We start from the raw sequence: 26,805 nt of genomic DNA on the forward strand, positions 1-26,805 counted from the left end.
AGACTATAAATCAATACCTCGTGACTAATTACCAATGTCAGGTGATAAAGGCAAATGGACCAATAATGAGCCTCTAATTACACGCGCGTGCGCGCAAAACTTTTCTTTTGTGACGTCAGTTGTATACATAATGCATCAAAGACAATGGTCATTACGACGCGACAAGTTCATGAAGTGGACATTAGTAAACAAAACATTCCCCGGATAAGGTGGTGTTAAGTAATTAAATTAAAGTAATGATATTTTAACAATAGTTTAATATTTTAAGCGGAAGGAACCGAAATGGCAGCAGCGTGCATTCACATGCTACCCACACCGGGGGCAAAATGCGCTGCAAAAGAAATTAAAAACCAGCACGAGGACAGTTGGGAGATTTTTCCCGAAGACGAGGCAGCCGGCGTTGACCGCTACGGGAGTTTGTACGCCCAAGATTACAGCTTGGAATCTATCAAGCCCAAGACCGGGAAATCGGCCAATGTCCCAGCGACGATATGGAGGGTGTGGCAAGGTTACCATGGTCACATCTCTCCTCCTAGAAACAACCCACATCCGTCCGTGGTAAGTAGCAAGGGGGATCGGGTGTCCGGACACTGTCTTTATGATTTTGAAGCCTTATTTTTTGTATTTGGATTACACTAAAAATATGAATTCAATAGTTGTAATCGTCTTCTATGTTGTTCTCTGTAATATTACCTAATATTTTGTACTAAATATTGATGAAACTTCGCTTATTATTTTTTTTTCAAATGACTGTTCAAAATTGATTATCCGGACACACAATCTGCCTGGACACACATCTTACAAAAAAAAAAAAAAAAGGTGTTAAAATTTTAAGCACGAAGTTAAAATCCGTCACTTTAACAAATGTTTAAACTTTTAAACCATAATTTTAATCTAAATTTGTAACAATTTGTTTATGGCAGTTCTTAAGCGCTTACGATATCCCCTCGGCCCTAATTCGAATTATACCGAACTTCAAACTTTTAGTTCCCCTTATTCTATTGCTTTATTTTCATCTTCATTCTCATTTCATGAGCCTGCTTGCACGCATTAAAAGTTATACCTAAATTTAATTCATTACAAGCTTATTCGACCCCCCCCCCCCCAAGGTCAGTCTCTTTTTGGTTTGCATTTTGCACATTGCGTTTAATTGCCACTTTTTGCGAAAGTGCATAAGACATGTTAGATGGTCGAATCGTTGCCACCCCACCTCGGTCAGCGTGTGAAAAGGGGAAAATTTGCCGCCCTTCAATAATTGCTCATGATTGTGTCCAAACACAGAGTAGTGATTCGTTATGAATATCTATCATCAATATCATTCATCTACTGTCGATAAAAAAATATTTAATAACAGCTATCCGTAGACTGTTCGTGTTAAACAGCTTAAAGTGTAGAGTTTAACATCTTAAAGTGTAGTGTTAAATATCTTAAAGTGTTATCTTATTTTTGTGTGCATGAGTTTCGCCTGGACACTGAAGAAAACTAACAAAACACATTCTATTGCTAAATTCGTATATTACAAGCTTTCATCAATATTATGAGGCATGAACGCAGAAAAGGGTACGTTTCTTTTCATTTTATTGGAAAAAATAATAAAAGTTGAGCCTCAAAGAAAACATTTAACATCTGAATGATACCTTTGTAGAGAACAAAACATCCCAAAGCTCTTAGACGACGTGAAATTATCGACAAATCATTTGGAGCGCTAATAATGATGAACAAGACAAGGTTTTGATATTGATTAGATCATGCTTAACCATTGTCTAGGAATGTGGCATGGATGCAGATGGAAAAGAATAACAAGCGACCAAAATCGTTTTTCTGTTGATTAGCAAAAAGGTTTGTGGTATTCTGTTTGTCTGTCACGTGTCCGTGATCAATGTCATTGCCTTAGTTACATTTTCTGAAACACGGTTGCTGCCACCATCTAAGCGATCTTTGCTTGGATGGAGATAATGAAAGTCCATTGTCTTTATCGACTGAAATAATAATCGGGAGAACATAGGATGGATGAAATTGTCGTTCTTAACTCAATCCCAGAATGATCATGACAAGAGCCACAGAACAACCGGGCTGGAGGGCTAAAAACGTTAACGTGACCACCAGGGCCCTGATGCATGCATTAAAGAAAAACTATATGGACATTTTTTGCCTGAGTTTTTAAATGTGTAAGTTTTAATGGCATAATTCTGTTTGCCAGAGTTTTTTTATGGCAAAAGTTTAGTGCAACGTGTCCCTGATTGTAATTTATTTTCCGTGGTCAGCCCCCCTTCGGCTCTACTATATCAAACAACATTTTTCCGAAATTTTTCAGCTCGCGCTTCGCGCTCTTATCAGTTGTTTAGTACCATAGTCCTGGTTACAAAAAATGTGCTTTAAAATGTGTTAAGTTTTCGGTCAGTATATAAATTTCAAAATTTATTTAGATAAAAATCTTGATCGTAATTTAAAAAAGAATGCTCAGAATACTCAATTTTCAGGCCTTAAAACATGTAATATTTCAAAAACCCGAGATCGTGCTCACAATATTTATTAAGGCTAAATGAGATACCTATCTAGCTTGTAAGAACATGGATCTATGGTAAGAATAATGTCACGATATTTCCTTAAACTTCAATTTTTAGTTAGGACTACCCCCTCAAAAATAATCTGGGGAATTCTGTATGAAAATACCCCCCCCCCCCCCCCCCTGGCGAAAGTTGGATCCTCTCATCATGTGGATCGAAATCTGTGACAAGCAGCACCATATAACATGAAAATAGGCGCGGCGACCGAGCACGAAATGATTACATCAACTATTGAAACTTACTATTTAATACACACGGTATTTGGGTAAACTGGAAATGAAAGGTCATTAATATGCGTTTTCACCCATTGGCGTAGGATCTAGGAGGCTGGGGGTTGTCCCCCCCCCCCCCCCGAAAAAAAGTTCAACCATAAAAAAGGAACAGCAAGGAAATAAACTAATAAAATGAAAGGAAGGGGGTGAAACGTTATTTTGTTGAATATTATGTCATAATCTATCATAGAATCATATTTTCATTTAATAAGGGCAACAAGTTCCGCTTTGCGACTTTTTCGAAGTTTTCCTACACATGCCATATTGTTCCCCACAACCTTTTTTTTGCTCATAACGCCACTGTTTTCACTCTAATTTATTATTTTGAAACCCATAATACAATAATTGCCCCCCCCCCCCCATCATCAAAGGGGAGTGAGGGAGGGGTGTCCACAACCGCCACTGAGCACGCTTTGTGCATATTTTATGTAGGCCTATACTGTCATCAATCATCTTACAACAAAATATATGTAATACAAGGCCAGGAGGTTATATGGAATGGCAGTGGCAAGAGGCCTAAAGTGATAAAGTTACAAGATGTTTGTATTCTGCAGATAGGAGCGGGGTACTGCGTGGAGGAATTAACAACACCCCCCCCCCCCCCAACTTCCATTAAAATCTCCTAAATGGCTGTGAGGCTAATTTCGGTGATGGGAACGACTTCCTTAAGGGTTTTTTTGTGTGTTTTTTTTTTTGGGGGGGGGGGGTATCGAGCGAGTCTCCCACAGATCAGTGTTCAATGCACTGTGAGGTCACCCGGGACCCCTTATTAGACTACTTAATACATCCCCCATTAGACTACTTAATACATCCCCCTATTAGACATGTCTAAAAAACCAGCAAGTGGTAGACAAAAGTTCGCAGCGTTTCCTATAAACAGTAGAATAGATCTTTTATCGCGTTAAGTTCCTTCTCGAGTATATATCATAATTACGCTACACTTGAACATGGGTTAGGTCTGTCCGTTTTTCAATAGGCTTTTCATCACTGGCATTCCTTTCAGTGTCCAATCTTGTTGTCCCACACGACGCTCATCATTTAGGTCCATTGTCAATAAAGAATATATACATTGTTCGCTTGTATTGTCCACCCGGTTCGCCACCCCACGCTCTTTGAGCATACGATCACAGAGAAAGCGAACCGCCCGGCCCCACGGCTTGGTGTTGCCTAGTAACCCAGAGTGATATGACACGCACCACTGGTACCGAGACAGTGTCCCGCTCCATAATACCACACGGGGTGTCAGCATGTTGTGAATAAAAATGAGCTGGTACCAGTTCTGTGCTCAATCGTTCTAAAACCATGGAGAATCCTTTCCAAGGCTGACAAATCCTGAACTCAGCACAGGATTTTCTGGACACTTTCTGGGTCGAGGCACGAAGTAGGAATCTACCATGGCATCAACTCAAACGGTTTGTAAAAGTATTTGGATTAGGGGAGTATATATATGCCATATGTTTTACCATATTTGTTTGTATACCCATATACCATTGGCAGGTGATGGTAGTATACTGTTTGGGTCAATTGTAAACTTTATGGACTTTCCCGCCGGTGCAAATGTGCTATATCTGTGAATGATTGGTGTTTATATCCATGTTTCCATGAATATGTGAGAGGTAAACTTAGAGGATATATTCAGGAATAGTCAGAAATAATAATAAATATGTAAAATAAACAAAGTTGGTTAAGCAATACTACGGAATACAAGCTAAGCTGTTTTCCTTAATATATACTTTTGTGTATTCAAAATCATATACTGTAATGGAATGAAAAATGTCAAAATGTCACAATGTTTGTTTATAATTAAGAGAATATTATAACAAAAAAACAAGTAATATCAATGTATATGATTATGAACATAAACCTTATATAATTTTCAAATGCAAAATAGTGCCATGCTTACAAAGATCAGTAATCAAATGCAATTCAAACAGAGGGGCAATACAAAATGTATTATTTGAACATAATAATTTTAAAAAAAATTAGGTGTCGGGCACAATGAAGTTTATACGAGAAACCTTTTTTTGCAATTTTTTTTTTTTGAAAAAAATGAATGAGAAAAGAATAGTATATATCTTGGAGTGGTGATAAGTGAAATCAAACAACTGAAATATAATTTTGAATGATCATGAGACAAGCAGAAACATTTTAACAGTATGACGTTCACTGTCTTATTAAAAATTAACAAATTATTTCAGAAATAAACATCTAAAGTCATAAATGGTAAAGTCATAAATGGAAACCAATATTGTTTATATTACCAGTACTACTGATAAATTTGTATATTAAAACTTAAAAAAAACAATTGTTCCCATAGCAATGTATCAATAAATCACATTAGAAGCATATCAATTCATCCTTATACAGAGGTATTTGAACTTTGTTATGAGAATTAAACACCCATCTATAAAAAGACTTAATATCCAACCAGAATTAGATCTTTATTAAAACTAAATATTTGCTAACCTGAATTTAAAAAAATTACTTTCTCACATCCTGTTGCATTATTACATCAATGATTTTTTTATGGAAGAAGTTAAAAGTTAATAGCTTTCACTCCCCCCCCCCCCCTGCTCATACATGTATATGTTTATTGTACAGAATATGTAGGGTGGGATTTATGTGTTTATAAATAAAGGATATTTCCAGGGTCTGATGTTTGCATCTACATGTACATATCAATCAAGTATCTACAGAACAGGTGTTGGGGATAGTCCTCTGGAAATAATCACAATATCTGGGATTCGAATCCCACATAGCACTAATGTTATTGACAAGACATTAAATTACATTTGCTGTTCTCAAGCCAGGTGTTAGAGTGATATGAATAACATGATCAGGCATGAATTTGTCAGTGCTATCATATACATGTAGGAGGTATCCACCAGATACTCCCCATGGAGTGGAAGTTGTGCTCTGCAAGACACTAATGTCCTTTTGCAGGATATTAATGATGTGCATATATTTACCGGTACTATCGTGCAGCAGGTCCCTACATAATACTCCCCATGGGGTGGAGGTTGTGCACTGCAAGGCACTATTTTTCCTTGAAAGACTGTAATTTACATATGCCACTCTTCACCCATTTGATGGAATGGTGTGAATCATATTGTGTACGACTTCAAACTATATGCTTTAACTCAGCAGCAAGGGAATGCTCCCCAGGGAGTGGACATGTACTAGAAGGTGAAATTTGAATTCAAATGAATGCCTAGGGTGCACAGTATGGTGTTTGGGACTCACAGAATCTGCTTTATTGAAAGTAGCTACATGTAATTTGAATGAGCAACACAAACTCGAACTAGCCTGAAACTATTAAAATAAACCCATCACGATGGAGCTATGAATTCCGATGAGTGATATACTCGCAAATGTTTATAATTTCTCAATTTTTAGATTTGTTTATATTTGCAGATTGTTTACGTGCAAAAGAACTACTGCCGGACTAGTGCCATGAATGTCTTTGGACAGTGTGTGCACTCTACACATTTACACTGTTACAGGGCTCGAATTAACCCAAGGCCAAGGCCATCCAATGATCTTCCAAATACACTTTTCCTGTGGCCTTGGTGCCCTGTAGTAATCCAGTGCATGTGTCCCATTAAAAAATACATTTTACTATTGATGCCTTTTTATACTGGCCTTTATGCCTCCCTTAAGTGAGCAACACCTTCTCTTTTCTTTAAGTGCCCTTTAAAAAAAATGGTCTTGACCTTTGAATCCTTATTTCAAGCCATGGTATTATTATAATCATATCTACATTATGATTATTAATATATTAATGATGAAAGTAATATTCCTTTTCTTGATGCAGATGTTCATGAACTGGAAGGTTCCTTCTCGCCTCTACAACCAAGATCCAACTACTACTGCACTGGCTGGTACACCTCCAGACAAGACAGGCTATAGTAAATGTAAGTCGCGTCATTTCTTTACAGAAATAGGTGATGATTACTTACTACCTACAGGCCCATATTCTGGGGTCTTATTATATAAATGATATACGATATTATGGTAGCTTTGCCATTTTGGTGTTTTACCACTGTCATAAGGCTCAGCAGCCAATCAAAATCAAGGTTTCCTGGTAGTTACCATCATAATGGTAAAGTTCCCACCATTGTAAGTCTTTAGTAAACAGGTACTTAAAGTCTGGTTGATTTAAAATCTGAGCTAAGGTTGTGGTATCACTACATAACAAAACAATTGTGATGTAATTTCTAAGAGTACAGGTTCATTTATAATGTATTTGGCTCTCTATGAAATCAACTGCCTTGGAATAATAAACTTATCTTGTTTCATTCACCATTCAAAGTATGGGGACAAAATAGAATAAACATAAGAATCTGAAACGAATCTGTGGATACATGGATTTCATCTTCGAAGCAGGTGATACAGTGCATAAACAAAGTATAATCTTTGTTGCTCTATCAGGCAGATTTAGCAGGTCTCAATTTGCCTATTTATACTCAAAATGCTTGCTCCCTTCCCCACCCCCCCCCCCCATGTATGCTTGTGATCAATACCTTTCTCATTTTTCACAAATGGCAATGTTCATTCTTTGAATACCTTTCATCAGTTCTCATTTTAATTACAAGCAGTCCTTCAAATAGGTTTAATATGTGTCCATGTCTCAGTCACGATCATAGAAAAGAATCAAAGTCACTTTCTTTCTACAGGATGGATGCAAAATATACAAATACATGTATTGCTTTTCTTTTGATTCCTCATTCAGTCACAGATCACAGAAAAGTGTCCAAGCTTGCAGGTCAGATCCCGCCGTCGTACCTGACACGGAAGACCCATGACCCCACGACGACGACCCACTTTCCCCCGAAACAAGGGATGCTTCGTCAGATGAGAGAGAAGGAGATGGAAGAACAGATCATGAGGGAGAAATACGCAATGGAGAAACAGAAACCAAAGGAACCCTCATCTAGAAGTAAGAGAAAAATCGTATTTGGGACAATACTTTATTATTGCCAATTTGCTATATCACACTTAAAGACATAACACAACAGATTTGTACATGTAGGAATCAGTGTACAGTCGGTTACAGATCTTGCGCTTCAAACTACTTCCTCAATTTTTAACCAATTCTCATGAAATCTGGAGAATAAAAAAATTAACTGAGCTTTGGTGTGCGTTGAAGTGTGGTTCAAATAGATTTATAAAGAAACACTAATAAACAAAAACAAAAAATCAATTCCCTGAAATGTATGACTGAAAAAAAAAACTTTTACTGGCCTTCGTTTCAGGCCCAATGACTAAAACTGGCCTGTATCCATGATGCAAGACCTGTGGTATTCATGTATACATGTGATAAATTGGGATGTTCTTTCAAGTCCCTTTGTTCATTTTCACTTTTTGAAGAATCTAATAATGCTATTCAAGAGCAAATTTTCAGGGCTTCATTTTTACAATCACAGAAATAGTACGTTACAGCTCTGAGTTTTTTAAGTCAAATCAATGTTAAGCAATGCCTTTTAATAATGTATGAAGTGTGTTTGTCACTGTGTATTGTGCATAGTTGCACAAAAGGTCATTCATGAGCAAAATTTGTTATTTCTGTAATACTTTTCTGAAACAAATGTGAAACAATCAGCTGCTTTCAATTAAATCTGAATTGTGTTTTGTAATAAACTCATTCATTAATTTATTTATTCTTCCTCTTAGCAGGTACATGTAAACACCAACATATTTGCTACAATTTCCTTTTACATTTTATGTATCAGTAATAAATATAGATTAATAAAGAATGATATGTTATAATACTTATATCGATTGTTTCCATTTCTGTTTTATTCTTATGATGCATGTTTTTCCCCCAACAGTCACACGCTTCCCTGCAATGCCAATGCTATCGGCAAAACTCAATGTGAAACAAACAAGTGATGTAAGTATACTTTGTAGGCATATTGTAAAAAAATGATAAAATCTAGAGTGGTATCATAAAAAGGATCCTGTCAGGATAGATCCAGAATTGACCATGGGCAGGGGCCATTCTTAATCCGAAAATACTTTGTCAAGAAAAAAATTGTCACCACTCACAGGATTCATTTTCCCAAGACACAAATTTTTGACAAGTAAAAATCAAAGGGTTATCAGTTATCACCCCAGTCAAGTTTAAACACCTTTCCAGCGCCCTGTTTCATAAAGGGTGTGACCAATGACAATTTATCACACAGATATCAAAAGTCTTCAAATTATTTTTTTACTTCAATGAATAACAAAGTGATTTTTAAAGTCCTGGAGGAGAAGAAAAGAATAAAACCAAATAAGTTGAATCACCTAGTCCTATGAGCTAATATTATGTATAGTCCAATTTAAAAGCAGGTTAAGTGACTAATACTTTTAGCCCCCAAATTGTTATGAATGCAATGGGGTTTTTTGGTGTTGGGGGGGGGGGGCTATTTCTTTTTATGCAAAAATTTTAATTCGATTGTCAGTCGGGTGGGCAATGGCAATTATTTCAGCCTTCATATTTTCGCTCGAAGGAAAATATAGATTATTTTAAGGTGAAATCATTCTTACACGATTACACATTTTACTTAATCACTTTTCATTATTGGTGGGTTTTCTTTTTTAAATTCTTATTACTACTTGATATTGGTTATAACATTTATGAAATCATATGTTCAAATGTGATTCTAGCGGCCACGCGATGCTGGGGTAATGCCCGTCCCTAACAACGCTGTGACCATGTCTGGGAGGATTAGGAGTGATATCACACAGGAGGATAAGAATTACATCACCAAGGCTAACAAAGCACCCAGTCAAACCGAAACATCCAAGGTGGTCAACAAGTGGCTTGAATCCGCAAGTGACAAAGGTAGGAGAACACGGTTTTCAAAGTCTCTTGTTTAAAATCCTTGTTGCATTCAAATGATTGGAATTCTGTTGCGTTGTGATAATTATTTGATAACAGTTAACATCAAACTGTGAAAACATTTCTGCTTGACCGATGAGTATTTGAAGTCATTAAATAATAATAAAACACAAAAACTACATGCACTTCACAGAGAACTTAATATTTTTTGTCTTCTTTCAGAATGAACCTTTTTTTATTTATCCCTCCACTTTATCTTTGCCTAATTTATTCAACCTGTGCAGACAGGGGCCATTTTTTATTGGAGGGGAGGGGGGTGTGAGACAGCTTTAAATCATTCCAAAATTGAATTACAAGGGTAATACAGAAAAACATGATGCCCATACCTCTCTCTTTCCATGATTTTCTTTCTCCTCTCTTCCTTTTCCTTGTTTTTAATACGTGCAAAATCATAGGGGACTGTCGCCCCCCCCCCTCCACCGTAGCCCCGAAACTGCATGCACAACTATGTCATTCAATGCTATTGGAAGATGCAGCGGTACTACCAGTTTGATTTCCTATGACAAGGAGTCAAGGACACTTGTGAATGCTTTTCAAGTTGACCTCATAAATCATATTTTGTCATTTCCTAGATTATGTTTCAACTCTCATATTGGCTATTTAGGTTTTTCGGGGGAGGTGGCTAATAAATGTAACATTTTTTGAACTCCTGTCTATTTTTTTTTTCTTCATTTATTTCAGAGCGTGATTTGGCATTCCAGTTTTTTGGCTCTCTTGCTGGCAAGAAGCTCATGGGCGGCGACCAGGCATCACCAGAGGGAAGATCTAAGAAGAGCGCCCCCTGCAACGTTTGTGATACAACGAGGCTCAAGGATGTTCTGGGTGTCCTGAAAACGTGAGTGCTTACTTTTTGTCATCATCGTCAAAATTGCAACAGACCCTATTTTGAATCATCAGATAAAGGTTTATGATCAAATTTAAAAGGGAATGAAGCCTTTAGAACAAGTAGGCTTGTGTCGAAACAGAAAAATCAAAGAATAAGAACAAAGAAAGTTTGAGAAAAATCAGACAAATAATGAGAAAGTATGACCATTTGAATATTGCAATCACTAATGCTATGCAGATCCTCACATTGGCAATGCGACAAGGATGTGTGATGTCACATGTGAACAACTTTCCCTTTGATGGACTATAAAATACCCTCAAATTGTCGCTTTCTGCTTTTTTCTTGTGGTGATGCAAACTCTTTATCCATGATGTATTCTTTAAATGTCTGTATTATATGCCCTCCTATAAAATGAACATATGATCTACTGATAGATGCGATAAATGAGGCACTTTAAGTGAAACATATACTAAAGTAATGGGGAGAGTTGTTCACAAGTGACATCACACATATTTGTCGCATTGCCAATTTGAGGATCTCCATAGCATTAGTGATCGCAATATTAAAACGCTCATAACTTTCTCATTATTTGTCCGATTTTTCTCAAACTTTCATTGATCTGTTTCTTTGATTTTTCTGTTTTCACACAACCAATCTTGTTCCAAAGGTTTCATTCTCCTTTAATAGAAAAAATCTGTTATTTCATCCCCTACAGGACCGGAGGGCCTATCTCCAGCAGTGACAAAGACCTCCGGCCCGGTGAATCCAACAGGCGCCGCCTTCGTCTCCTGTCCCCGTTCACACGGCGACACAAGGATGAAATGCAGTCGTGGCACCATCTACCGACATTCCGTCACCGCGGCCCCGTGTCCAACACCATTGGACTGTTCACCCAGCCGCATAAACCCGTGCAACGCCACTTCACCATACACCCTGAATGGGATTAGATCATCTCTCATTTCAAAATCTTTGTTAATCTGTGTCTAGCGTAAACATCTCAATCTTTTAGCAAGCCTTTCAAGAGAAATAAGTTTGAAACTTTTGAAAGCTATTTTTGTTTATGCAATTAGGAAATATGATTATTGTGTGATAATGCATTTCTACCATCGAGATAATTTTATGTATGACCAACAGAAATTTTGTACATATTTTGAAAGCAAGCATTAGACTAAATTACAGCATAAATAACTTTTGATATTTTCTACTTTCACTTAAAATAAATGTTTCCAAAATATCTAAAGATAACTATGTCACGTTTAATGTGATTTTGAAATGAGTCATTTCTTTATTAAGAGGAATTCCACCCGATACCACGTTGGTTTTATGATAAAGCAGAAACATGAGAGAGATATCAATGAACAAGAAAAAAAGTTTGATGAAATCAATGATAAAGCAGAAACATGAGAGAGAGATATCGATGTACAAGAAAAAAAGGTTTGATGAAATCAATCAAAAGTTTGCAAGGTTATGTTAAAGTTGTATATTTGGGGCAGTCAGTTACTCTTGAACATATGTTGTGAACTACAAAAAACAGCAATTTATGCAAATTAATGATGTATATCATATCAAAGCGCAGCTCATGAGTCAATTTTAAAAATCCATAACTTTTTCTTTTGATATCTTTCTCTTGTTTTTCTGTATTATTACAAAGCAGCTTGGCAGGTGGACTTCTTTAAATGGTGGTTTTTAATTCTACAACTTTTACTTGTTTTATAATATAAGATGTCACTGGCATTGCCAGTGCTTATTTTGAATATATTCCATCCATTGGGAAATTGCAGTTGGTAACATATGTATATGATTCCTGACGTGTGACTTACATACTATATGTGGGTATAATGTGACTAAATTTTAGTACTTAACTTTCACATTGATGGGGGAAACTAATAATGTAAAGTAATTACAAATGTGTTGACATCGTAGAGTACTGTATATAAAACATAATAAATTATACATGGATACTTATGATCTCAATTTCAATTATCTTTTTCATTTTTGGTTGATCCAAAGATTCTTCTCTTGGAGTGTGTCTTCTTTTTTCTTTCTGAAATATTTTAATCTTCCGCATTTGTTTTATTCTGTAAAGTATTACTTACATGTATGTATGCCATTTACTGTTTTAATCTTCTTTTTAAACATCCAGTCAAATGCGATATAGCAAGCCACTGGGAAGTTCAAAATCGACAAATATTTTCTGTGAACGACAGATCAATATTACATTGCACATCACTTAATTTAATTTTAAATTTAAAATGAGCACATTTGGGGTTAAATTATAAATCTTCATGCATTTCATGTGTACCAAACCCCCATTGAAAATTCCAGGTCAGTAGACACTGCAATTAGGGAAAGATGAACATAAATAAAAAATAAAAACAATACAGACACTGGATTTTGAAGAAAAAAAAGTTTTTAAAAATTTTAATGCTGCGAATGCATTATTGGCTTATTTCAGTGTGCAGAGCATATTCACTCGACTTTCGCTAAGTATTTTTCTGCCAGTTTGATATTATACCATGTTTGAATGGAGATTAATATGGATGACTTGATACTTCTCCAGCCGATATTGATTAGATGATCTTTCATGACATGGAAATTCTTATGGGACAGTCCTCCCAAAAAGGGTAGTGCCATTTTTCTTTCTGTTGGTTTGTCACTGAATTTGGAAAGGAGTAGGTCCCCTATAAAGATAATTCTGGATCTACATGTACCACTGATCGCTAGTTCCATACTACCATCAAAGGGTTAACATGAAACACCAGATTTGAAGAGTAATTCCATGGTGAAGAATTTTGATGAATAACATTTGTTAATGTTCTAGGAACATCTAAGGCAAACAGGCTGAGGCAACTAGCAAGCGTCTTACTTAGCTTATAATATGTGTGTGTTATAAAGCATATCAAATGACGATTGTTTGATTTTTTTTTTTAATACCGGTATGTATATTGTATTTCTAATATGTTTATATTTTGTTTATAACATGCTGCATAATCTGTAGCATATATGTCATCACTAACTACATCACCTTGAAATCACTATTAACATGGCTGATATCTAACTCCAAGCTACAAGAGGGTATTATTCTTTGAATCTCATCACGGAATTATATTTACTGAAGCGTTTTCAGTGATTTTTTAATGGAACAGATGGATCTTAAACTCCTCTTCGTGCTTGGAAATGGGTAACTAATGGCTGAATATGTTATGTGAACATTTGTAGTTTATTCTTATGTTAACCTATTTTTTATTTTGTAAATATATTATTTTTTCCGGCTCAAAGCACTGGGTGCTTGCTACTTGTATGTTTGCACAAATATATATCTTTGAAGAACCAAGAAATATTTCTGTGTCCTTTGTATTGTTCCCTGATAAAATAATCACTGCTAATGCAAGCTAGAGTTCCGGGTTCTAATTTCAGTCAGGGCACTGCGATTTTGTCATACTCCTTTCTTATATATATATATATATATTTCAATTTTTTTAAGTTAGGATATTATAGCAATGTAAAATGAGTAAACAAAGCCCCTCTTTGACAAAAGATAGACAACTTGTAAAAATACTGCCAAAGATTGGGGAAAAAATTGCTGTCTACGATTCATAAAACAAAACAATTCATGAAATATGCAGCAGATGAAGAATCTTTGCAAAACACAAACAGGGTGGGCTGGAAATTTTGAATATTGTCCAGTATCTTATGCATAAGGGCCGACTTGTCCAGTTTCAAGAAATCGCTGCGCTAGATGTGATATAAAACTCATTTCTACTTTCCACATTTGAATTTACAATCCATTTCACTGCAGAATAAAAGAAATTGAAATTGAAGAAAGTGAATTTGCAATTTTTGTATTGAAGACAGCTCTTACCTTTTGTGGGTTTTCTGTGTTTGTCAGTCTTCCCCTAGTCCCATTTCTTCGTGAAGCTCTCTTGTCGTTACTCCCTCTAGCATTGCTGTTTGGAGGGGAGAAGTTATGAATGAGGATTAGATAAAGTGGGTATCAAACCAAGTATAGTGTAGATTAAAGATAAATGCCAATTGTGGTAACATATCTCAAAATCAGTTTGAACAGAATCCAATAAAATTACCATCCAAAAAATTCTATAAATGAAAAATATGTGCCAAGTGGCATTGGAAGAAAATGTGTAATTGCTGAGGAATGCGCAAAATAAGCATGGTATTCCATCAAATGTCGGTTATTTTTCCTAGCAATATAAATACACTGTCCAACGTATCCTTTTCTGTGTTTAGTGATCATCAGAGTTATCGGTTTTGAGCTAAGATTTCATGATTTCACAAAGATAAGTTTACAGTACTGTAGCAGATCTAACGTTGGACCTATGATAATATGGTGACAATTAACCTTGATTTAAAAGACTTTTTATGATTTTTTTTTTGCTGCAACTACTTTTACCTATCAACAGTGATTAGACTAAAATCAAAATGAAGGCAGACCAAATCGGTTTAGACTATGGCCCGTATTCTGAAGGGTAAATTGCCAATTCGTCCACTGCCAACTAGTCCACTCACCACATGGTCTACTTTCATTTAGTCTAATGGCATTCCATCCATCAACATTTCGTCTAACAACCATTAGGTCCATTAACCATTTAGTCCAATCATCACTTCGTCTATTACCATTTCGTCTCATAACCAGTTGATCTAATATCAATTTCATTTTCCTTTATTCTGCACAATTAACACTTAGTCCAATTAGACCAAATGGTATATGGACTAAATGGCTATTGGACCAACTGGTTATTAGACATAATGGTGTGTGGACGAATTGGCACTTAGACCATGTGGATAGTGGGCGAACTTATGGTAGACCAAATAATAGTAAACGAGTTGGAAATTGGACGAATTGGAAATGAACCTCCTAAAGTATGGTTTGATTTAAACTCTGGTTTTAAGTTGTGGTTTAAGTATGGATAGCCAATAGCCGCATAAATCTCTTACAGTATAATTTCAATGTATCAGCTCATTTTTGTCTCAAATACTTCTTATCTGTTTTGGAACGATAAAAAGATATCTTTCTTCACCATTCATGATTTAGGAAAGAGCACAGTAAACATAAGAAACATACAATGTAAGGAAAATTTTGACATTTTGGCTTTCCATAATTTAGCACAGAGTGAGACCATGGTCTAAGTTAAACCTGACTTCAGAATACGGGTGTATGTAACTATCTGAGAGGTACACCAACTGATTGTAGACCAAAAGGGCATATCAATTGCAAGTCAGGTCCCAAAATTCAATCATAGGTCTCTCACATTTAATGGCAAATTTTTACTTGATTGCTTCTTGTAACAATCCTATAAAATCAATGTGCTCTAGTTACAATTATTAATCAATTTTAAAATCAATTGTAAATTGGAATAATCAATTTGCAATTGATTGCAAACATTTTCTTGGAGCAATTTCAAGTGAATATGAACCTTTGGTAAAGGAAGCAGACATTAGTTTCTTTGCACACAATGGGTGATTTCAAGTACAGTGTGCTTGAAATTAGGCTGGTGTTGGGATTGACGTTGGAAAATGACATATTTCCAGCAGTTCATGTTGAAGGCTGGTGTTGAATGTCGTCTGCTGAAACCAGCATTGCGGCTAGTGTTGATGATCTATGTGCAATTTCCCCATTCACCAACACTAACCCCCAGGGATTGGGAAAATAGTGATTTCAAGTTCGGTGTTGGTGTTGGCAATCTCAAGCTTGCAAACAGGCGGCAAACACGATGAAAAATCCCAGTAAAATTAGCTTTTACATTTAAGATGAGTACAAATCATTTGAGCTTTATATATTTTGAACAATAATGTTTAATCTTTCGGATTCTTGAATTGGTAAAAGCATTGGAGTTCTGTACGATGAGAATTTAACGCATTTCTCTCTGATTTCACTTTCATCGTCGAGAAGTTCTCGCGCAAAGTTCAGATTTTCAGCAGCACAGCGCAGAGGCATGGCGTCATGAGCTATTGATAACACAATCGGGATCGTTCTTCTGACCCAGCTCGGTGTTGGAGCTCGGTTCAGCAGCCTTTTGCCAATCTCAACACCAACACCAAACACAGTACTTGAAATCAACCAATGGGTTAACACCAGTGATGTAGCCGAGTCCTGTACCTCAAGTCATGAAGCCGCTGGAGAAAACCTTCTCCCATAGACTTTCTACATGTGACTAAGGCCGCGGCTGAGGCCGGCAAAACACGGCCTGGAGGCCGGCCTCGACTATATCCTTGGTCAACAGTCAACACAGTAGGATGTGGAATGCATTATTCCCCTTACCTATCCTCCCAAGAAGCATCTGAGTCATATCCTTGAGTTCATTGTATTCATGTATCTTCTTGATATGAAGCTGGAGCTCATCCTCACTCAAACCTCTGTAATGAAAATGATGGAAGCAAGATAAAAAATTTACAATTATAATATCAACAATAATAACAATGATGATTATGACATTATTTAATGATGACAAAATATTTTCTTTTAATAAGAAAAAGAATAGTAATAATAACAATAATAATTACAATAACAATAATAATAATAATGATCACTGTCAAGATAAAAACAATAATAACAATAATAATAAATAGCAACGGCACAACCTGAGTGACCTTTCAACTTTCACCTCATGACCCCAATAATAACTTAAGAGGTCATTGTCATTCCTATAATGAAGATGATCCTTCTATAGTTCATTTCAATCACTAGTACACTGTACTATCATATTTATACTTACTCATCTTTCAGTTCTGATATTTCTTTATCCAACTCTGATAATCTTTCTCTCAGTTTGTCATTCTCTTTTTCAATGGACTCTGGGGTTTCAGCTTGCTTCTTTTCATCTAATTTTCTCATCTGTAAAACAAAGAGTAATAAGGCATAACTTTATGAAAGTGAAATATTTTACAAGGTTTTGGGTTACCTGAAGTAAAAAGGCTAAAATGTCATTAAATTGAAAATTGTAAAAAAAAATATTAGCTGATACTGCACCAATCTATTTCATGACTAGTAAAAGTAAGCCTCTAAATCCTTGAATTGGGAAGACAATCAAATTGCCTTTTGATTAAAAAAAATACAGCTTTTTACTTTGTAGATATTTCTCATATATATGTCACAAAAGAAAGGAACATTCTTGCCAAAAAGATGAATAACAAGTAATTATAAAACGTTAATATTTCTATACTGAACTAGAAAATAGAAATGATCCAAGTAATTCTGCTGAAATGCCATACTTACTGGTGACTTGAAGTCTCCTCTGCTTCGTTTTCGAGATGACAATGAGCCCAACAATCTTGGGTGGCTTGACCTGATTAAGACATGTACAAATTATTTCAAAATGAAAGTACATTAAAGAATTGACATAAATTTCAGGTACAACTGCAGTCACTCACTTTTTCTCAAACTTTAGGGTCATCACTTCAAAACATGTAGGCGCACACAATATTAGTTTGACTATGAACAATGTACTTCCTAAAGTTTCAAAGGAAAAGACTTGAATTGACAGTTGTTTTAAATTAAAAGGGGAAAAAAGAAAAATCAGAGAAGCAGATCTAGTGTTTTCATTTTTTTTATGACATCTCAATGAGAAGATATGATTCTTTTTTAAAAAGTTTAAAAATATCTGAATTCAAATTGGTCAAATAATGTAAGGTACGGACTATATTCACTAATAAGAATACACAAATCGATAATCTTTTTCTACTTTTTTTTCATCAAGATTTGAAACAATATATCTCTGAAATTTGATCACTTCCTTTAAGGAAAGGTGCCTAGAGGAAACCTCTAAGTCCTGATAACATACAAAGAGATCCATGACCTGTATTGTGTCTACTAATCATCAAATTGTCAATTTTAAATAGTCATGATATTTTCCAAACAGCCGTAATTTTCTTTACTACTTGTCCGATCTTTTATTTCACAAAATTTCTCTTTTGTAATTTTCTCCTCTCATATCATATAGAGTTGCAACATAGCATGGATTGCTTGGTATGTATAATGTATTTGTATGTGGGGGTGGTATACACTCCTTTTAGAGACTTTGCTAAATGATATTGACATAATGTCAACATTTTCCTATGTTGTGTGATTATCAGATAACCACTTTCAGAGACAAAGCTAGAAGTTACATCACTTTCGAAACACCACATAAATGGTCATCAGATCATCTACATGTACCTCCCTGATCAGATGAACATCATCAGCAGCAGCATCACTTATCAACCGCGTAGCCAGGATTTCATTTTGGAGGGGGCGGTAAATGCACGCGAAGCGTGCCAACACTTACAGAGCGCGCGAAGCGCGCTCCCTAGGGGGTGGGTGCAGGGAGGGGGAGTTTCCCCCTCCCATGCGAAGCGCGAAGCTTTTGGTGTTTCATAAATTAGAATGAAAAGGAGCCGTCTCTCTTGTCTCTAGTACCTATATATCAGCTCCAATTCAGTTGACTATATTGTGATTTTGAACCTTGTTTTCAAAAAAGATTGTGAACGCACAAAAAGGAATACAATGGAGGAAATTAAGATGATAATAACCCCGCGCGAAGCGCGGAAACTAAAGCGTTTTATCATTTTTTTTTGCCATGAAAAGGGTCCGGAGAAAAGGGTATTCTCAAACACATATTGAATACTTCACTTGGAAAGATCAGATTTGATTACAAACAATTTAGCGACAGTGCATATCTTTAACTCGCAAAACAGAGGAGAAGAAGTGTATCATGCCGGGAAGATATTCCTCCCCGCGCAGAACAACGAAACTCTGAAATTTCAAAGGGCGGACGTTTCATCAAATGCAGATATATCCAATACCCCATCGGCTCTAATTCAATTTATTTTCTAAGATTATTGAACTTCATTACAAGGAAAATAGTGGCGCAAAAGTTGAAACTTCAGTGATTTATTGAAATTATATAAAAAGGATACCTAATTTCTTTGACTTATCCTGAAGCGCTTCATTTTGAATTATATAGAAAGTTTAGTGTCATTCAAAATTTCAAACTGAGGGCGCAAAACAGGACAGGAGATGAATGTGCAGGGAAAAGACATGAAGTTTAATAGAATTTGATAAAAAATATTGTACTTTTTTATTAATACGATACGAATTTTATACCTTCCTCTTTTTAAATTAGGAACCTGTTTGCCCCCAAAATTATGGTTGTTTAGTAATGAGCTGAAAAGCGGGAGAAGTTGACTTTATGGAGGTGACGGCAGAAATTGATATAAAGATTTCACCCGCCCGGAGCCGACCCGACCAGAAGTTGCGCGATCAATAAAAAAAAAAGATAACTTCATATACTTCGGCCTAACCTTACCCTAATTCCATGCCCTTATGTATACATTTGAACTTTAACTGGCAAGAAACACATATAGCTGAGGTGGAAAAACAAGGTTAGAGAAAGGGTGGGGGGAACAATGGAGATCTTCAATATTGTCATTTAACCGCGCGCAGCGCGGAAGCAAAATTCATATATAAATCTAGAGCAAGAATGAAGGAGTTTCTCTTTTGAGAAAAAAAAAAGAATCAAAAGAAAAAAAAACACAAAGCTACCTTTCTTCCCTTTCCTCCCTTCCCTTTTCCTTTTCTCCTCTCTTTTTTCCCTTCTTTTTTTTTCTTTTAGGGGACGTTTGGGGGGGGCGACCGCCCCCACCGCCCCCCCCCTGGCTACGCGCCTGTCACTTATCAACATCATCATAGAATTATCATTATCATCATTCATCAGCATTAATTGCCATTATCATCATGATATCATCTGGACCAATGTAGGTCTATCTCTGATAGGGCTCCGCTGAGACTTCGTCTGGCTCCGCGGCATCTCCGTCAAAAGGAGGAGGAGGACAAATAAAATCAATCAGAAAATGTTGAGAAAAACTCCTCCGAAACAGCGGATTTATCAGTCTAGATATCATCATCATCCCCGGCCCGATCACCATCATTGATCATCACCATCATCATCATCGTCATCGGCATCATCACCATCATCATCATCATCACATCAGACAATATCATCACATCACTCATGACATCAGTCAAGTCAGTGATTCACACACTGACACATCATTCACTTAAGTTATTGTCACGAGCAAAATCCAACAATATGAATGTGCACCTAAGGCTAAATTATCTCACCTGGGTGTACTATTCACTGGGGTAAGTTTTACACTTTTTCCATTTGGACTGGATTCACAGAATGAAGTTGTTGCGGAGTTTTCAATTTCTGCGGATGTCGCGGTCGGACTGGTGCTTTGGTTAGCGGCATTTCCAGAGCTCCGTCCCCCAATCTTCTGGGCAGATGGTGGGGTAGCAAACGGTGGAACCCAGCTGGAATTTCGACTACCTAATGAACGTCCTAAGCGACGGCGTTTGATGGGTTTCCCTGAACCAATGTCCTCAATTTCTTCTTTTTGGTCAGCATGGTCCATTCTGACAAATTATCGACGTGTGAAACTGTCAAAATATAGAATAATAATGCCAGATCAATCGAAACTCGCGGCTTAATTATTTCCAATTGTTATGTTGCGCCCTCTTGTGTTGCACAAAAATGGCGGAGTCTGCTATTGAAACTGTGCGTGTTATCAAATCAGCTTTTGGGCGAAAATTGGTTTTCGCTTCTAAATTTTCCACTAGAAAATGTATCTTTCAAGAATCTCCATATTTGTATTTATTGTGCAATAAGAAAAGGGGACTCTTCTGTGACTTCTGCCTCAAACAATGGTATGGATTTTGATTTATTTTCAGCTGAAATTTCACACTGGTCCCACATACTCCATTTTATGTGTCCTTTATTTTTAAATGAATCTCAGAAAGGGTAATCCAGACATCGCTTAGTCTTAGAAGCGCTATCGTCTAGATGTGATGTCGCTTCTGTGCAATGTGCAATTTACTCTGGTGAATTTTAGCATACATTATTGGTAACTCGCGAAGCGGGCCGGAGCCTGCCTAGTCTTGAGGACGCAATGATGATGACTGAGTTTTAAAATAAATTAATGAAATAAACTTCTTCATCATTGACATTGCATTGTCATTGACGAAGAAGTATATACTACTATATTTCATTTTTTTTAAAGTCATCATCATTGCGTCCTCAAGACTAGCCCGAGCCCAGGAGTTGACTGTGCAAAACGAGGGAGACACTAGATCTCAATAGTAATCTTAATAAAATTTGAAAACAGAAATTATGCACTAACCACGATTATATGGATGAAAATGAAGGTCTATCGTGTGACAGCATCTGACATCGAGGCACAGACTGGAACCTCAAAAAAACGAAAAGTTCTATCGCGATACCTCTCCTACGGCCTACCCCAGTCTCGATCGGCCATTTTTATTTTTGTTATGAATTTTGAAAGAATTTAGGAGAGGTATCGCGACAGAACTTTTCGTGTTTTTGAGGTTCCAGTCTGTGCCTCAATGACAATGTCAGGATGCTGTCACACGATAGACCTTCATTATCCATATAATCATGGTAAGTGCATAATTTCTGTTTTTCACATTTTTTTTAGTAAGTTATTGAGACCCCAATCTACTCAAGTCCCGTGTCTATGTCTAAATGCACGGTGGACTCCTGGGCTCCAGCCCGCTTCGCGGGCCGGAGCTCCCTGGGTTAAGGGAGGTCTAGAGAATCTAGCCATATGAAATTCAAGGACTGCATCTCCAAGATAATCACGATAGAGACAGGAATAAGACTCAAATTAAGCGATAGAGGTCCAAACTCGGAACTTATCTTTTTTTATAATTAGACATCTAACTTTTTATGATGTTTCCTGGAAGGGTGTTTTGTTGGGGTTTGTGAATCGTAAATGCCCGGTCCCTCCCATTCCGTTATAAAAGAAAATTGTTCATGTTTTACGATGTAGATTCTACGTAAAGGTATGAATATGAAGATTAAAAAATTGGAATTTCAACAACTTTCTTAGATATTTAAAAGGTATTTCCGTGGTACAACTCTAGAAGTAAAATGATTGACGACCCATCCAAAAATTTCATTTTTAATTACTGGAAGGATATTGTAACACCAAACCAAATGTAATGTCTCCAGTGGGAAGCAGCTATTTTTACCAGGCAGGACTGTCACATCTGGACAAGTGCCTCTTTATCTCTAGAATTAACTTCATTAAACACCTGATTATTTTAATTTCCCAACACTTAGATGAATCCAAGAAGAGAATTCACTCCGAAGCTCCAGTTAAAACTCTTTTTGGAGTATTTCGGAGGAACATCATACCAAGTACCAAGCTCTGAATAAATTAATCACATTAGAGCCTTTTTTCTTGATATTTAGTTACTTTTGTTTCAGATAACATCAGAATCAGTTCCCTGTGGTTGATAATACTTAAATTTTATTTCATCTCACTTTCAGTTCTGATCTTCAGAGGTGTTCCAGTTGCAAGTATGTGAGGTACTGCAGTAGACATTGTCAGGTAAAAGATATATGAATTATAATTTGAAAGATGTTCCGTTTGAATGACATACTTTTTTAATATTAGAGTAGTCTTTGTCTGAAACTCTGAATAATAGATGTTGATGTGCCTAAATTATTTATTTCAGTTGGATACTTGGATTGAAATACATTGAAGGATAGTATCGATTTTAAAAAGTTTTATAATTTTGGTAGGTTTTGGGATGGTGGCGACCACCAATCCTCATCAGAACAAGAATAGTTTGCCAAGGCTGACAAAAATGAATGAAATACTGAATGCCAATGTAGGGAAAATAGCACAAGTGCAAAGAAATCACCCCTTCCAAGCTTATGACGCCAACAGAAAGCCTTTAAGTCCAGCCCCTTCCAGCTTTGCTATACTTTTTAGATACTTTTTCATCATTTTGTCTTCACCCCCCTTCTTGTTCTTATTCTTACTTTTTGCATCTCCCCCCCCCCCCCCTCTTCAGGTAGTGGCCTCTGTGATATGTTGCACCTTATCCCAGCCCCCCCCCCCCCCCTTGCCTGCCCATACGCCAACTGGAACTACCTCATTAGATTTTATGGGGGCTTTTATGATTAATCCAGGTTTGGACACACCTGCAAATTCGATATATTTTCTTGGGAGAGGTTGGTGACTTGGCAACCTGTAGGAAAAATCAATTTACCAACTGATTTGTTGATATGAATTGAATGAACTAAACTTCAATACCAAGATGAAAATGTTGGTTTATTATTGGTGTTCCTATAATTTTTGTTGATTTCCCTCATGCAGAAAGCAGACTGGAAGAGATGCCACAAGCAAGACTGCAAAACACTTAAGAGGATACATCCAAGGGTACCTCCGGACCTGGCTCAGCTCCTCTCGCAGATCATCCGAAAGCAAAATAGACCCCCTCCTTCGGACGACGAGGATCATTTCCCAACTTCCCTTGATCAGCTGGAATCCCACCATGATAAGTTGAGCGATGCAAGAAAGGATCACTTTCAGAGTTTGTTGTTTGTCTTGAACCAGTGCATGGAAGGGGCGGTCTTGCCGGAGCCAAGCAGCCTGTTGAAGATGTTTGCGGCCATCATCTGCAATAGCTTCTCAATATGTGATAACGATCTGAATGGAATAGCGGTTGGTATTTATCTGAGGTAAAGAACATTCACATTTATTCTGTTTTAGGTGTATAAAGAAGCACATGCAGCAGAAGAAGCTGGAAGCTAATGGAAAAGTTTATTTTCAGGTACATATCAACACTAGTTCCAAGGTTCATAGAGGTAGTCGGCATAATGTGTCAAAACAATTTAGCGGACAATTACTGGCTTCTGTTTGAAAAATTTCTTTCAAGTGAGCAAATTAAGCGAGTAAGCCAAAAGTTTTAACTATTTATAATTAAAATCTAGCTTATGATAGATTCTGACATAATATTCAGAAAAGAGCATCACATCTTATTATCTACTTTCCTTTTCTTACTTTTTCTAGTTATTTTTTTTTCTTGGTCGAGGAATTTATAGGGAGACACCCCCAACCCTCCCCCTATCCCCTATCTGTACACCAATGGCAGTTTGATAAAGAATTCTTAAGTAATGAGACCCTGGATGCATTTTATGAAGAATTTTTTCAATGATTTATTTCATTCACTTAGATTCAAATATATATATATTTTCTTTTCTTATGCCCTCATTTCCATGTTTTATGGCTCTCTATTGTAACATTTGTGAAAGTATATTTCAAACTTTAGATATCTTTTTTTTTTTTCAGAGCATCAATGTTAAATCATTCTTGTGATCCTAACTGTGTAGTGGTGTTTGATGGGAGAAAACTTCAACTCAGGACTATCAAAGATGTTAAAGAAGGAGAAGAGGTAAAGACAACAATAATATTTCATTTTATTGGTTTTGTTATCACCTTCATATTCCAATCATTGAAATATCTGGTCTAAGATTATGCCAATATGCGAATGGGATGGATTTGAAGTGTTAGCATGTTTTAAGAAACATTATTTTTGTATCAAGTGTCTGTTAGACTTGATTGGAAGTGTTGTTGTATTAACCCTAAAAGGACTTGGCTATTTGAGACCTATTGAGGACTGGCATGCACATTCTTTACCGCATAAACTACAAGCCAGTATAAAAAAAATTCTGGAAATAATTATTTTTTATTTATTATGAATAAAATATGCAAATTTATTTGTTAAAACCATTATTAGCATATTTAACACCCAATTTCATTTCTCATTTTCTCTTTTTTTTCCAGATGGTATCTTTGTAAACTAATTTAAAGGTTTCCACAAAGAAAAATTGTGAAAGCCAATTTGTTCCTTTTGTATTTCTTTGTTTTTAGAATTTCCTATGTTTTTCTTTATTTTTCCATCTTTTGTTTTTCATTGTTTTTTTTTTCAATATAAATTATTATAGACCATTTAACAACTAAATTAAACCCTAGATTAATTAAGCAGACCAATTACAATGAAAAATAATCACCCTTTTATGAATTTCATCTCCCATAAAGACTTTGTACACAAAGTATAAAAATGAGCCATTTTCGGCATGACATTGTCTCGTAAAAAGTCACGTAGCATCGCGATGCTATATACCCATATGCCGCGAATTTGGTCTCAAAAGTTGTGTGAGACTTTAAAGAAAAGAGTCATAAAATTTTGCTATGCTACCTTTTTGCGTTTTGAAAATATCGCGCAAAGCGTTGAGGGGGGGGGCCATCATCCCCCCAGTCTTTTTAGGGTTAATAGACTAATTTTAGAAAGGCCCATTGTTCAAGTTGGTAAATGCAGCTAATCTGATTCTTTTTTAAATGTTTTGTCAGGCAAAATCTGTTTTATCATTGAACAGTTACCTGTCAGATCTAAGAGTATAATAATATAGGGTATTTATATTGCGCACATATCCACCTTGTTAGGTGCTCATGGCGCTCCTATATTACCCGGCTAAGCTAGGCGTTCATAGCGCACACAGCTTTTTAAGGAATTACTTCCTACCGGTACCCATTTACCTCACCTGGGTTGAGTGCAGCACACTGTGGATCAGTTTCTTGCTGAAGGAAATTACGCCATGGCAGGGATTCAAACCCACGACCCTCTGTTTCAAAGTCCGAAGACTAATCCACTGGGCCACAACGCTCCAAAGAGTAGTCTCTTTCTAGGGGACTGACTGTTATTATGGAAACTGTCAGATAAAACAGACTTTGTCAAACAAAACATCTGACAATACTTCCATTAAACGCTCCCCGCAAGTTGTTGATATTTCAAATCATATTTTGTAGGTATTTCAAAATGATATGTTCATAATAATGTGTTTTTTTTTTTTTATTTGTTTCAATTTAGTGTACAATCAGCTATGTTGATATCATGGACCCAGTTAAAGAAAGGAAGGCTGAACTAGAGGAAAGATATCACTTTACCTGCAACTGTGTGAAATGTATGGATGAAATAAAGGCAAGTTTATCTTTTATAAGCATCAATCTATAATATTTCAATTTTTCATATAGTTCCTGTGTAAAGAACAATTCATTTTTAGCTACTGTCAACTAAGACAAATGTTTGACTTGTCTGATTTAGGTAAAAAGTTACTGTACTGTTTAAATTAAAAAAAAACTATCATTCTCCTGTTTCATATATCATGCAATGAGTTGATAATTTGATGGATGTCTCGATGTTTAGCACTTTCCAATTTTGGTATAAAAATGTTCCCATCAAATAACAGCCAAAATATTTTTTTTTTCCTTGTTAGGCGTTGGAGCCAGACGATGGTTTGGATGAAAGAGTTGAGGGCCTGAAGAAATCCTTGGAGACAATACAAGATGCAGAGAAATCACAAGATATCCTTTAATTGCAAAAAAAACACA

The 26,805-nt window shown here is 36.3% G+C and overlaps 3 protein-coding genes across 5 annotated transcripts in view; 2 read left to right on the forward strand and 1 right to left on the reverse strand.

Annotated features, from left to right (window-relative positions):
* Window positions 1-12,945, forward strand: LOC129277736 (uncharacterized). 2 transcript variants are annotated; one of them, XM_054913887.2, is made up of 7 exons: window positions 1-558; window positions 6,654-6,753; window positions 7,572-7,778; window positions 8,671-8,732; window positions 9,491-9,668; window positions 10,407-10,560; window positions 11,267-12,945. In XM_054913887.2, the coding sequence occupies exons 1-7, from the start codon at window positions 283-285 to the stop codon at window positions 11,496-11,498; spliced, it is 1,209 nt and encodes a 402-aa protein (XP_054769862.1). In that variant the 5' UTR covers window positions 1-282; the 3' UTR covers window positions 11,499-12,945. The 2 variants fall into 2 exon arrangements, with proteins under 2 accessions (XP_054769862.1, XP_054769863.1); XM_054913888.2 differs by lacking the exon at window positions 1-558 and adding an exon at window positions 3,685-4,251.
* On the reverse strand, window positions 12,604-21,069 carry LOC129277737 (DNA repair protein SWI5 homolog). Its single transcript, XM_054913889.2, has 5 exons — window positions 20,666-21,069; window positions 17,783-17,852; window positions 17,283-17,401; window positions 16,829-16,923; window positions 12,604-14,498 (listed from the first exon to the last, which is right to left on the reverse strand). The coding sequence occupies exons 1-5, from the start codon at window positions 20,956-20,958 to the stop codon at window positions 14,437-14,439; spliced, it is 639 nt and encodes a 212-aa protein (XP_054769864.2). The 5' UTR covers window positions 20,959-21,069; the 3' UTR covers window positions 12,604-14,436.
* LOC129277249 (histone-lysine N-methyltransferase SMYD3-like) overlaps window positions 20,553-26,805 on the forward strand; it is a 10,768-nt gene continuing 4,515 nt past the window's right edge. Inside the window, exons 1-6 of one of the 2 annotated variants that reach the window (XM_064110671.1) lie at window positions 20,553-20,686; window positions 22,896-22,956; window positions 23,731-24,095; window positions 24,706-24,808; window positions 26,285-26,395; window positions 26,691-26,778. In XM_064110671.1, coding sequence (XP_063966741.1) covers window positions 20,556-20,686; window positions 22,896-22,956; window positions 23,731-24,095; window positions 24,706-24,808; window positions 26,285-26,395; window positions 26,691-26,778 — 859 coding nt within the window. In that variant the 5' untranslated portion in view covers window positions 20,553-20,555. Of the gene's footprint in view, window positions 20,687-20,761; window positions 21,251-22,895; window positions 22,957-23,730; window positions 24,096-24,705; window positions 24,809-26,284; window positions 26,396-26,690; window positions 26,779-26,805 lie in introns of those variants that run through there. The other variant, XM_064110670.1, reaches the window with a different exon arrangement.

This window comes from Lytechinus pictus, chromosome 15, assembly GCF_037042905.1.
Source record: "Lytechinus pictus isolate F3 Inbred chromosome 15, Lp3.0, whole genome shotgun sequence".
NCBI lineage: Eukaryota > Metazoa > Echinodermata > Echinoidea > Temnopleuroida > Toxopneustidae > Lytechinus > Lytechinus pictus.

What these genes read in the sequence shown, in the direction of transcription:
- LOC129277737 (XM_054913889.2), bottom strand. Translation starts at nt 20,958, where the DNA reads ATGGACCATGCTGACCAAAAAGAAGAAATTGAGGACATTGGTTCAGGG. An exon ending in GAGGAGACTTCAAGTCACCA is followed by an intron (nt 17,402 to 17,782) that starts GTAAGTATGGCA and finishes TTTGTTTTACAG; the next exon opens with ATGAGAAAATTAGATGAAAA. An exon ending in ATATCAGAACTGAAAGATGA is followed by an intron (nt 16,924 to 17,282) that starts GTAAGTATAAAT and finishes TTTTCATTACAG; the next exon opens with AGGTTTGAGTGAGGATGAGC.
- LOC129277736 (XM_054913887.2), top strand. Translation starts at nt 283, where the DNA reads ATGGCAGCAGCGTGCATTCACATGCTACCCACACCGGGGGCAAAATGC. An exon ending in AAAGGAACCCTCATCTAGAA is followed by an intron (nt 7,779 to 8,670) that starts GTAAGAGAAAAA and finishes TTCCCCCAACAG; the next exon opens with TCACACGCTTCCCTGCAATG. An exon ending in ATGTGAAACAAACAAGTGAT is followed by an intron (nt 8,733 to 9,490) that starts GTAAGTATACTT and finishes ATGTGATTCTAG; the next exon opens with CGGCCACGCGATGCTGGGGT.